This window comes from Pogona vitticeps, chromosome 11, assembly GCF_051106095.1.
Source record: "Pogona vitticeps strain Pit_001003342236 chromosome 11, PviZW2.1, whole genome shotgun sequence".
NCBI classification, from domain to species: Eukaryota; Metazoa; Chordata; class Lepidosauria; order Squamata; family Agamidae; genus Pogona; species Pogona vitticeps.
In genome coordinates this window covers 11,900,224-11,913,895 of record NC_135793.1, presented here as the reverse complement: position 1 = coordinate 11,913,895, position 13,672 = coordinate 11,900,224, and the positions used below count along the sequence as shown (strand labels likewise).

Below are 13,672 nucleotides of genomic sequence, written 5' to 3'. Positions count from 1 at the left end.
TTTTTAATTTAGTGTAGGATCAACTTGAGATAATGAAATTCCCTTGGTAGCATTTTGATGGACAGTGACCCCATAATACAAATAAAGCCTTGCATAATGTGCAATTATGTCAGTGTCCCAGAGCACTTTATGTAATGAATCATAAAATAAAAAATGTAAGTCATCTGATATACAGCAAAGGATTACATCTGACAAATGGCAGTGTTTTCAGTCTGATTTAGGTGCTTATGTGCCTTAGTTTGGTTGTATAGATTTTTTGACATGAGAGGTTTTTAATGATAGCTTCTGTTTATTCCATTATTTGTGTACATTTCATAATATATTGCACTTTCACGTATCCATGGTGGGTAGCTGTGCAGGTTTCTTAACAATTCAAAACTAGTTCAAAATCTCACTCTCTCTTCTCTTCTGTTCTGTTGTCACAAGCAAATATAATTTGATTAAACTAGTGTTAATTAAATAGTTCTCCTCTCATGAGCCAGACAGTACATTTATTTGTTCTGTTTATCTGTTTTTATTTGGTTATTTTAATATATACAGTGGTGCCTCACATTATGATGTTAATTCGTTCAGCGAAATTGCTGTAGAACGAAAACATCATAAAGCGAAATTAAAAAGCCCATAGAAACGCATTAAAACCTATTTAATGTGTTCCTATGGGCTTGAAACTCACCGTCCAGCGAAGATCCTCCATAGCGTGGCCATTTTCGCTGCCCGTGCAGTAAGCAGTCCGTCCCAGAAAACAGCGGGGGGGCATTTTGTTTACCCGGTGGCCATTTTGAAACCGCCAACCAGCTGTTTTAAAGTCGTTGTTTTGCGAGAATCGGTTCCCGAAGCAGGGAACCAATAATCGCAAATCGAAAAAAACCCATTCAGACCATCGTTTTGAGATTGCAATTGTGATTGCAAAAAGATGGTCATAATGCGGTTTCATTGTTAAACGGGGCGCCCGTCTTGCGAGGCACCACTGTATATATAATTGGATACCTTTGGAGAATGTTCACAGATTATGTAGGAAAAATGTACAGTACAGTAATTTGCATGTGGTCATATAAATAACATATTTACTTATTACATTGATGTGCACATACAGGATGAATGTTTTTGCCTTGCCAAAGGTGGGGCCTGAGAGTTTCTATTCTCAGTTGTTCTATACTAGGGAACCACAGGGCAAAAAGTAAGAGAAAACCAAAATAGGAATTGAATACCCATTGATAGAAATATTGATAGAAATATTCTCTCTCTTTGGAAATGCCTTGTCTATATAATAGTGGTGAGAACACCTAGCGCTGAGTAAGAAAACAGTAAAAGCAAACAAGAAGTGTTGTTGGTGGGGACAATATGGTACTATGAACAGAGAAAGATGGTGTTTTCTGATGAGGGAAATTTTTTTAAAAAATTGTATACTGTTGTGTATTTGTGACAGTATTTTTCAGTCATAGTTCTTCCTTTGAATAATTCTGTCCTTCCAAAAACCTGGGATATTTTGTTTCTGTCTGATTCAGAACCCCACGAAATGGACCATCATTGTTCTCCAAAATCATAATCATGTTGCCAGCAGAAAAAAGAATGGCAAAGGCCAACCTTAATGTTGATGACTGATGTGAGCAGTTGAGATGGTCTGCAGGATCCCTTCTTGTCCTACTGTTATTTACTGACAGACATCAAGCAAGGGGGAACCACAGAACATGACAACTTTTTTCATATTCAATACTCTTAGAAAAATGATTTTATAACTGCAAAACTGGAAGGGAGCCTATGAATCATCAAGTCCGGCCTCTGTGAAGGAGGCACAGTGGGGAATCAATCTTCCAACATCTGGTTTTGAAACCAGATGCCTAAACCACTGAGTCATCCAGCAGTTCAGTTAACCAGTTCTCACCCAAACATAAAGCAGTTGTCATGGCTGTTTTCCAACAATTTCTCTAACTAAATTCTCTTGCATAACTACAGGTGCATAAATGGTAATGGTATCATCAGCCAGCAGCATTAGTGTTTAATTTAATTGAATTGATTACGTCCTATTCCCCATTAAAGTTTTGCGCCTCCCTAGGGATCCTATTTGAAATGTGGAAACCTTTGGGAACTTCATGATGGGGCAGGGTGTGGAAGTCAGGCTTTACAGAATATACCTTTAAAGGTCTTTTTCAAACTGCGTTGTCCTTTAAGGACAGAAAGAAATGTATTGAGATACACTGCCCCAAAAGATGGAGACTATGTTAGGGACTAAGACTAAAAGTGCCCTGACAGTTCAGCAAACCAAAGGTCCATCTAATTTTGTCCTGTATGCTCTTTCCGCTTGAGCAACACTAGTCACCTGTTTAATGCGTTCCTGTGGGCTTAAAACTCACCTTAAAGCGAAGATCCTCCATACGGTGGCCATTTCCGCTGCCTCTTATGCGAGGAATCCGTCCCTAAACACAGCGGGCGGCCATTTTTTTACCCAGTGGCCATTTTGGAACTGTTGATCAGCTGTTAAAAAATCATCGCTTTGCGATGATCGGTAAGCGAAACGGAACCAATCATTGCAAAGCGAAAAAACCACATAAGAAACATCGCAATGTGATCGCTTTTGCAATCGCAAAAAGTTCATCGCTATGCGGTTTCATTGCTAAACGGAGCACCCGTTAAGCGAGGCACCACTGTATTTACAAAGCCATTGTTCTTTCTATCAGAGTTCTACTGAGTATGCTCAAAACTAGACATGTGAATTTCAGAATTTATAAACTTCAACCCAGAAGTCCTCTCTTCTTCTTTTTTGAAACATTGAAGGTGTTGCAGATCAATGACACCTTTGCCAAATGAAAAGTCCTGTCAAGATAAATGAAGTTACACAAACAAAGAGATTTTTGGGAATCCTTCTAAGAAGAAAGAAGGATAGGAAAATATGGTATAATCGAATGCTTGTCAGTACATTAGCCAGGTGAAATAAAATTTAAAAAGCCTTTCCTGTCTCCATATTCCGTGCTTGCTATCAAAATTTCTAGGTAGTGATTTGGTTTGCTGTGGAAGATATACAGATCCATGCCTAAACATAAGTATCTAGCAATTGGAATGCTTTGTAAAAAAAGTGCATATTTTTGTAAACACTTGTGAATATAAATTGGGAGAATTTATTTGTTCTGCATCATTGTGCACAAACAGTGTTCTTCCACATGTTCCCTAAATTCTGTCTTTATGTTTCAGATGAGCTCAGTGAAAATGTTACGACCTCGGCTCAATGGCATACTTTTCAAACTTACTTTTGAAGAGCACATAAACAACATCAAGCCTGGCATCATGGCAGTAACAATAGCTTGTGAGGAGGTGAAAAAGAGTGAAAGCTTTAGTAAGCTGTTGGAACTTGTCCTTCTGATTGGAAACTACATGAACTCTGGTTCAAGAAATGCCCGGTCACTGGGGTTTAATATTAGCTTTCTTTGTAAGGTAAGCAACTGTATAAAATTGAATCCTTGAATACTAATCCATTTTCATGAAATATACATATATCAGTTGGTTTTTCTTAGAAATTCTTTAGTATCATGTCTAATTCCTCAGTATTTCCTTCTTCTGTTTCTCTTTTTGGGAAATACTTCTTGCTTAACTAAAAAAAGACATTATTATTATTATTATTATTATTATTATTATTATTATTATTATTATTATTATTATTATTATTATTATTATTATTATTATTATTATTATTATTATTATTATTAGTTCTTTTCCACTTCTCACATGTGTGAGCTATCTATACAGTTGAAATAGGACAATTAATATTGCTTACTTCACATAGTGAAGAGGGCGCAAACTCCTGATGTGGAGAAAGGTATGTTCAAATGTGTCCTTGTTTAACTGAAGGAGACACACTGGAATTTCACTTAACATCACTCAACGTAAATGGGAAGGAAACACCATCTTTCTTGTGGCTCTAAAATGAGAACTAAATCCAAATAAAATATGTTTCTTATCACAACAGGGCATGTTCTTTGTGTTTAATATACGTTTCACAAAGAATCATGAAATCAAAGTGCAGGAGTAGGGAGAATCCCTCCTCAGATTTCTGGAAAGTTTAATTATTTTTACATTGTAAAAATCATGACATGTTAAAATGTAATCATTTCACATGATTAGGTTATAGTTTGATTTGCAGACAAGAACAGTAAAATCTTATTGGGGATGAAGTAACAGATTAAAACATCATTTGAAAGTACATGTTATGAAAAGGGTTACTATTAAACTCTTTTGCATACCCAGACATGTAGATGAATCAAACATGGATTAATCTGGTTTAAGTCCCCTTTCTGCCACAATGCACAGCCCAATAAATTTACAGAATGATATTTTGTCACAGGGTATCAAAGTTGTATATACTATCCACTTACTTGAGAGTAAGCCACATTTAGCTCAGTGGCAGTTAGATTGGAATAAATATATATAAGAATGCTATGCAAATTTATAGGAATCTGTAATTTCCCTATGTTTATTTATGTACTTTATATCTATATTGTAATTTAAGAATATGAAGGATATGTAGTTAAACCATCTGTAATAATATATACAAAGGAAATAAATGTATACATGGGAAAGTATGAGTTCGTTCATTGGAATGAAACAGTAAAAATAATTTACCTTAGTTACTAGATTCCAGATTTAGTAAAGGGGACCCTTTCTCCGGAAAATGTTCAAATGCTACCTGGAGTTCTAGGCAAAGGAATGCTATTCCAATTCCTTGCTGATGAGATTATAGCTTTAGCAATAAAAACATGGTAAAAGGAAGAAAAGCTGACTAGATAGGTCTGTAAGTTAAAGCCAGAGACTGGAAGTTCAGTTTTTCATGGTGCATCTCAAGACGAGCCAGCCTGTGTGGCCTGGTGCAAGCTGCACAGTCCTAGGGCACCCTAGAAGAAGGGAAGGTTAAACCACTCCTGAGTAGTCTTTACCTGAAAAGGGCTGCCGTAAGTCAGAAATGACTTGCCATCACACATTATTTATTATTAAAGGGAGAAAAGGCTTTGAGCATCATTTGTTGAAATGTTTAAATATTGGTTTTAAAAAGAAATATATTAAACAAGTAAACCTGTTCTTGAGATAACATTGGTGACATTAGTAAAATCTGTCTCTTTAACATTCACCTTTTCTCCTCACTAACTTCTTTTGTCTTAGTGTTACTTATTGCTATTTTTGAAACACATTTCTATCCTGTTCTTCAAATTTCCAAGAGCAGCTCATATATGGTGAATGACAAACACCTCACCTCTGGCTTAGCAGCCTAGGGGATACAACACAAAATGGATAGAAGGATACAGAGGGAAGCATATTGACATATACTGTATATTCTTAAAGATAAAGTTAATACAAACTATTTGCTGAAGAATGCTTCCAGATGAAATGGTTACTGGTGGATGATGAGAAAGGGAGCCAACATAATCTTTCTCAGCAGAGCTGTTGACTCTGCCAGAGTGGGAAGAAATAGATCTCTTAAATTAAAAAGGAGAATCTCCATCCCTGCATTTGAATACAGTTACTACCTTGTAGACCAAGACTGGCAATCTCAGTATGGCCAAGAACCGTTTGACAACAGGATAAAAATGTAGAAGCCTCTTCTTCTTCTTCTTCTTCTTCTTCTTCTTCTTCTTCTTCTTCTTCTTCTTCTTCTTCTTCTTCTTCTTCATTAAACCAGTGATCATTTATTGTAGCAGTTCTTGCAATGGGGTTTGGTTAACTGATAAAAGTGTTTTTTTTAAAAAATAAAAAAGCCCCTTGTGCCAAAACATTTTAATTAATGGGCTGTGGGGGCGCAGCAGTATTGAGAGACCCTCAGAACATGGCAAAATTACTGCCCACACCCCCTAGAGGGCACAAAAGTACTTTATGAGTTACCATAAAAATGGGGTTGGAAGCTTCAGGCATATTTTGGGGCTGTATATACCCATGGAGCACAGGTTACCTTGATTGATTTAAAATACAGTTTTCTTTTTAAAACTATTCAGCTTACGTAAATTCCATCTAGGATAACTATGTTTGTTGAGACTTTTTGCAGTCTGCTGTATGTGGCTGGTGATATATCTTTAGCTTGAATTGTGAATTTAACTAGAATTGTGCAGCCCTGCCTGATAGAACATTGCAATGTAATGAATATTGTCATAGTATTATACATATTACTATAGTATTATAATATTATGTTCCTCCAATATACTAATACTTAAAAATGAGCCACTTGCACTTACAGGTCTAAACCTATTTGCTAGTCCCAATAAGAACAGAACTTTAAAACAGTGGGACAGGTGTTGATTCAATGGTTGATTCAGTAAATCTTCTCTAATTGAGACTAACATTATGGATCTAGAACTAGGACAGAGGTGGTGAACTTTTTAAATTCCACATGTTTTTGACTAGTTCTTTGTCATTGGCAATATAGGATGCAGCTCCTTAGAGGTGACACCCTAAATATCAGGAGGTGTTCACCATCCCCAGGACAGAACCCCCCCCCCAAAAAAAAGGGCTGGGCTTCAGTTCTCCTATTCTAAATCTGGCCTTCTTTGCCTCAGAGCAGTATGTATGTGATCCCATAAACTTGACAAAATTTCACCTAGTATGTATAGATGCTGTATAGACACTGATTCTAGAGCTTTCTTTTGCTCAGCATGTTAAGAGCAACTAGATTGGGTCTCAAGTGGCTGGTAGGAAGAAAATATTTATTGTGAGGTATGCTTGATATCACAAGCAGGAGTAAATTCACATTTGAGACTTCGGCAAACTTCCCTGTATTATTTCAGGAAACACTGAAAATTTTGGAAAGAAACCTCTCATCAAACAGACACACATTTCCTTTGCATTTTAAAGTTGGCCAACACTCAAAATCTGTTTCTCTCTACTGAGCTTTTGTGCAAATTCTTTATAAATATTAATTTCACAGAAGGAATTTACAGCAGTTTCCTGCAGTTAGGAACTAGTTCTTCTCCTTATCATCTGAACATTCTTGCATACAGTAGACACATAGGTTGAAATCCAGCTGCATAATTTAGCTGTCTAAGGCTGATCAATTGCACTAGTTTCAATTTCAGTTCCTGTCCCCAGGTCCCAACACTCCTTTTGGATCCCTTTGTTTGTGGGAAGCTGTCCAGAACTGTGGGATTTGGGCAGGGAGTCTTTAATTTCTGAAAATCAGCTATATGCCCCCCTCCCATTGGGATAGCTGCTCTGTAGTAACCGGGGGCAGAAATTTGGCCCCTGGGCCCTTGCCCACCTATGCAGTTTGTGGAGTCAGTGCGTTTTTGAACTATTCCTGTATCAAATTACGATATGTGAATAAAGTGTAGTCTGCGTATGTTTCTTATGATGGGATGTGAGATGTAGCAATCATTTGAAGAAATGACATGAGGATGTAATATTTTGTTAAAATGGAAACTACGTTATCTCAAGGCTAGTCCTTGCTTACATTGTATGCTTACACAGTTACTCATAGAATCTGTTTTGTTATAAGGGCAATTAAAAAGGTTCAGTTCATAATTATGGATTTTTAAAAAACACAAACAGATGATATTGACATGGTGCTAATCACAACTATGGGTCATAAGTATCTCTGTAAACATTCAGTGGAAAATGTGAAGTACTAGAATGAATAGAGTCCTTTTCCATTGGAGAAAGAAAGTTGTTTTATATTACCATAATTCACTGTACTAGTGATCTGCAGCTGTTTAAAATGAAAGCTAATTTCCAGTGTTAATTTTGAAACTCACATGTCTCATGTTTCTGAGTTACTCTAGGTATGGTTAAAAGTTCAGCCTTTGGATGCATGGTATTTAAGCTTATTTTCTGGGAAGAGATATAGTCTGTTTATTATGATAAACTGCACTATATTTAAATTTATTTCCCCCCACCGCTTGAATTCCATATTACCCAACCAATACTCTTTAAGGACTTGGGATGGAAATCTTCAATTCAAACTGGTTGTGCACTGTATATAAATAACTTGTCAGATGGGTTGTGTTGAAGTCAGACACCACAATGCTGCAAATCTGTTCTTAGACATATTTAATCATGGAGCATGAGGGAAAAGCTTTGTTTAGCTGCAGATGTAGAGATGCATTCAGGAAACATGTATTAAACCTGCCTGGTTCTAACTGCAAAACTAATGTCTTTATGTTGATTGCAAATCCTTAAAAATGCATTATCCCGCAGTATGGTATATTGCACCATGTGGTATTATTGAAGAAAGCAGCGATTTGTAAACAACCCTTGGCAGAGAGCACAGAACTTAATTTTGTTTAAGTAAAGGAGACCTACATTAGAATTCATGCACTGTATCAAGTCTGGCAAGCAGTAGCAGTAGTTTTGATATATGCACTGAAGCATTCGTGATTTTTGATTTACTGAACAGTTGGTATTTATATAAATATGATACTGAAAGAAGCAATATTTGAATGAAAGCAAAAATGAACTCCCTCCAAAAAAGAACCACACACATTAGCAGTCAGGCCACAAACTTGCTGTATCTTATTCGTACCTTTGAAAGCTGAATATTCCAGCAGTATCAGTGTAACATTTTCATGATCAATACTTTCGTAGTTGCTTGCTGCAGCACATAGTGATAACAGCAGATGCACATATCAGTTGAGGGCAGGTTACAACATTTGTACTGCTCAAGGTTAAAGAGTGACTGAAATCCTGCTGATTAATCTAGTAAATCAAACTAGAGTAGACTTTTTGAATCATAAGGGCTTTGGTGAGTCAACTCCTCTGTAATTTCTGATTTATAGGGCCTACTCTAGTTGTGACTTACTAGGTTAAGCAATAAGATTTAAATCACTTGATCTTAGCCGAAAGGCCATGAAGCAAATGATTTAAGTCAATGTTTACACATAAATGAGGGATGTGGTGGTGCTGTGGGTTAAACCGCAGAAGCCTCTGTGCTGCAGGGTCAGAAGACCAGCAGTTGTAAGATCGAATCCACACGACGGAGGGAGCTCCCATCGCTTGTCCCAGCTCCTGCCAACCTAGCAGTTCAAAAGCATGTAAATGCAAGTAGATAAATAGGTACTACCCTGGTGGGAAGGTAACGGCGTTCCGTGTCTAGTCGCACTGGCCACATGACCACGGAAACTGTCTTTGGACAAATGCTGGCTCTATGGCTTGGAAACAGGGATGAGCACCATGCCCTAGAGTCAGACAAGACTGGACTAAACGTCAAGGGTAACCTTTACACATAAAAACCATTCTCAGACATCTGTTCAGTTGCTTTTTTATATATACTGTTTTTTCTCTGATGACTTCAAGATGGTGTACATGGATCTTTTCCTCCTGACCTTCATCTTTGCAGCAACCCTGCAAAGTAGGTCAGGCTAAGAGATAAAGGTTAGCCAACAAACTTCATGGGCTGGTGAGAATAGTCCTAGTCTAGCACTATAATTACTGCACTATATGAAAGGCTGTCTTGAGACAGAGATATACGGAATAAAAGTTGTACTTCATCTCAAACTAGAGACACAATTTAATATCCTGTAGACGGAAGAATTTTGTTAGTTGCACTCACTGGAGTAACTATCAGCGTATCTTTCAGCAGTGTGTTTGCTGTTACACGCTTGTTGCATGCTTCAGTGTGTGATAGGAAACTTGAAACAGTTCATCACTGTAAACTGTGTTAATAGGGTTGTAGTGCTGTAAGTATGTAAAAGGATTATGGCCGCTGTTATTTTGTGTCATCTTGAAATTTTATATTAGAAATTTTGAAAACTTACTCATTGAAAGGAAAGAAGAGGAATAAAACATTGTTGAGAAATAATGTGTTTCTTTCGCCCCTGCTATCTTTTCCCTATTTACAGATTAGAGATACAAAATCGTCAGATCAAAAGACAACATTGTTGCATTTTCTGGCTGAAATTTGTGAAGAGCGTTATCGGGACATCTTAAAATTCCCAGATGAACTTGAACATGTGGAAAGTGCAAGCAAAGGTACATGGAGAGATAAGGCACTAAGTAGTTTGTATCTACTAAAGTGAGGGAAATATTGGAAAATTTCATTTTAAATTGTTGGATTATGTCACATGTAATTATATTTGTTTCTAGTAGTTTTTTGACCTGGGAAAAAACCTATAAATAATTTGTTTTGATGAATTCTTAAAACTCTATCAAACTGGTTTGACAGAGAACAGAACAGCCATAAAGTCATTTCAGTTTTAGAAAACCTTTTTTTCGGTCTGGGAATAAAGGAAGTCTTTCTAAGTTTTGCAAAAAATACCGACGGCTCCTGATGAACCTCTCTATAAAGGATAATCTGCAGTTGGAAATCACTGCAGAAAAAATCCCTCTGTTCAGTTGCCATCGCACTGTAAGTCTGTTGGAAAAAGCATTTGGAGAAAACCACATGGGTATGGCTAAGCAGAAGGATAACCATTTCCCCCCAGACTTCTGAGGACCATCATTTTGACAAAAATATTATTTTGGAGTTTTCAAAATCTAAGGCAGGCTTTTCCTTTGTGACTTGCTGTCTGAAATGAGTTTTTCAAATTGGATTGTTGTGCTCTGTTGCTTTTAAATGTGTTTTGATATTGATACTGTTTACCATTTTTAATATAAAGCTTGTGTAATTCTTTTTAATGACTGGATGAGGGTTATTAAATTGAAACTCAATCCAGACAAGACGGAAGTGCTGTTAGGGCGTGCTTTGCCAGACAGGTTGGAGGGCCATTTCCCTGCTCTGAATGGGGTTACACTCCCCCTAAGGGACAGGGTCCGCAGCCTAGGGGTGCTCCTGGACCCCAGTCTAACTCTGGAAGCCCAGGTGGGCTCGGTGGCCAGGGACGCCTTCCTTCAGCTGCAGAAATTGTACCAGCTACGACCCTACCTGGACGAGCGGAATCTCATGACAGTTGCACACGCACTGGTAAAAACTCATATAGATTATTGCAGTGCGCTCTACGTGGGGCTGCCTTTGAAGACGGTCCGGCGACTGCAACTGGTCCCGAATCAAGCTGCGTGGCTGGTGAGTGGTGGGGCAGCTAGAGAACACATCAAGCCGATTCTGTTTAAGTTACATTGGTTACCAGTTGCTGCCTGGGCCCAGTTCAGAGTGCTTGTTTTGACTTATAAAGCCCTAAATGGTTTTGGCCCTGGATACCTGAAGGACCGCCTCCTTCCATATGAGCCTACCCGGCAGTTAAGATCTAGCCAAGGGGCCCTTTTGAAAGAGCCATTCCTCAAGGAGGTAAGAGGGATGGCTTGTAGACAAAGGGCCTTTTCGGTAGCTGCCCCCAGACTATGAAATGCCCTCCTGACAGAAATTCGTTTGGCGCCGATGTTGATGACATTTTGGCGCCAGGTCAAAACCTTCCTGTTCCAGAAGGCTTTTAATAATTGAAATAACATCAACTGTGGGTCCTGATGGTAATTTTAATTGTATTTTAATCATTTTATCTTTTATTGTATTTTAATTGAATTTTAATTGTTGTAAGCCACCCAGAGACCTTTGGGTAGAGTGGGTGGCAAATAAATAGATAGATAGATAGATAGATAGATAGATAGATAGATAGATAGATAGATAGATAGATAGATAGATAGATAGATAGATAAATAAATAAATAAATAAATAAATAAATAAATAAATAAATAAATAAATAAATAAATGTGTATATACCAATAGTTCTTAGCTTTTAAATATTGTCGTTTTAATGATGTAAGCCACCTTGGATCTTTTTAAGGAAGAAGGCAGGGTAAAATATTTTAAATAAATAAAAATAAATGAATATCTTTAAAATTAACAGTCAAGTTCATTGGATGTTTCTGGGGGCATAATTTTAAATAGATTGCCCACCCACTTCATTCTACATATTTTAAAATATATACATTAACAATAAAATCTTAATACATTAACTACTAGAATATTAATTTAAAGCACCCTGTTGTAACTTGTAAATGCCATTAAAGGTTTCAGAACAGATTTAATGCACCGCAAATCCTTACGTTCAAGGTGTTAGAGAAGAGTTAAACTTTGTTATATGAGCAGAATCGAAATTAGATTTTAATATGAAAAGATCAGGATGGCTGTAAGGGTAAGTAGTACATTTTTTAGAATCTTCAATATGTTGAAGTTACCCAGTGTAATGCTATCTTAATTACTTGCAAAGGCTTTTTCTGATCAAGAAAAAGGATTGGTGCATACATAAAAGTTTATTCAAGTGAGAACAGCAAACTCAGTTATTTAATCCCTTTGTGGAAAATGTTATAAAGGTTTTTATTGTTGACAAACTGACATTTCTACTCTTGCTATGATACGAGGTGTAACATATTTCAGGACAGAACTTTCAGGTATACTATTTCAAGATGGAACCTTAATAATTGCAGGAACTTATTACTGTGGAGCAATTCGGCATACAGCATTCCCTCTTAGCATCCTTTTGCTGGCAGGAATGGAATGAAAGTATAGTCCCGGGGGGGGGGGGGAGAGAGCCTTCCTCTGAAAGAGGCCTGATTTTTAGGAGTACACAAAACTGTGAAAAGGGAGGAGCAGCCATATTAAAGCTCTCCAGTGAGCAGAGGAATAGACTCATTCATTAGTGCTCATCAAGAAGTTAAGTGTTGTGGCATTCGCCCCTGTGGCCTCTGCTTGTCTTTCCCTCACAAAGGGACCCGTGTCGCAAACACGGGTTCGAAAACACACGTGTAAGCTTGGACAGAGAGCAATCAGGAGTTTGCACATGCTAAAATGGGCTGAATGAGTCCAAATTCAGCTAGCCATGCTACAACACTCCTTCCCGCAGGTCTGCCCACATAAGAACACCCTGGTACTCTCAGATATTATTGTGAAAAGGTCAAGTGGGCTTTGTAGTCCTTAGACTTAATTTGCACCACTGACAGGACTCTAAGTAAGCTAGGCCGAGGCAGCACTCTCAGATGACCCTATGACAAGTGTACTGTTCAGGAAACCAAATGAGTTTTATAATCTTTATTTTATTAAAGAAAAAGCATGTTACTAAGCCAAATTAAACCAAAACAAATAAACTAGCATTGTGCTGTTTAGTTACACAGATGTAGTGAGGCAAAGAAAACATGAAAAATAGAAAAGTATTCAAAAAGCCAAAAAGCCATTAAAAAGAATAAAAACAGTTCCAGTACAAGAAATCATTAGTAAAAACAAAATAATCCATGTAGGTCATAAAAAGGCTATAGTCCTCAGTGATCCTATAGAATAAAAATCCCTTAACAAAAGTAAAAATCCATTATATGTCCCATAGTCCTTAGAAAAGAAAAATCCAGTAAATATACCATAGTCCTTACAAAATTACAAGAGCATAGTCCATATGGAGTATTCCAATAAAAGGAGTTCATAAAGAATATTCCATAGGTAACAGTCCATAGAAAATAGTCCATGCACAGTCCTTAAGAAAAATCCCATAAGTCCAAAAGTAATCCAGCAAAGCATAGGAACCAGTCCATGTAGGTAGGCCACCAGCCTGTCTCGAAAGACATTAGGGTGAGTCCCAAATGGCTGAAGAGTAGGTCACGAATGACTGAAAGGTCGGTCTTGGAAAGACAATGTCTATAGGCAAAAAGTTCCTTTTTCAAGAGTAACTGGCAAGGGCTTAATGCACCTTCCCACGATGTCATCCAATCAGAGTTCGTTACTAGGCAAACAGTCCTGTTGCACCACATGACTTCTTTCTCATACACACCAGATGTTATTTGGGTTACGGTG

General features: G+C 37.4%; 1 protein-coding gene across 5 annotated transcripts in view; it reads left to right on the top strand.

Annotated features, from left to right (window-relative positions):
• Positions 1-13,672, top strand: part of DIAPH2 (diaphanous related formin 2) — a 420,545-nt gene that overhangs the window by 192,733 nt on the left and 214,140 nt on the right. For all 5 annotated transcript variants that reach the window (XM_078380631.1, XM_072981023.2, XM_072981022.2 and 2 more), the window contains 2 exons: positions 3,187-3,426; positions 9,804-9,933. In XM_078380631.1, coding sequence (XP_078236757.1) covers positions 3,187-3,426; positions 9,804-9,933 — 370 coding nt within the window. The remainder of the gene's footprint in view (positions 1-3,186; positions 3,427-9,803; positions 9,934-13,672) is intronic.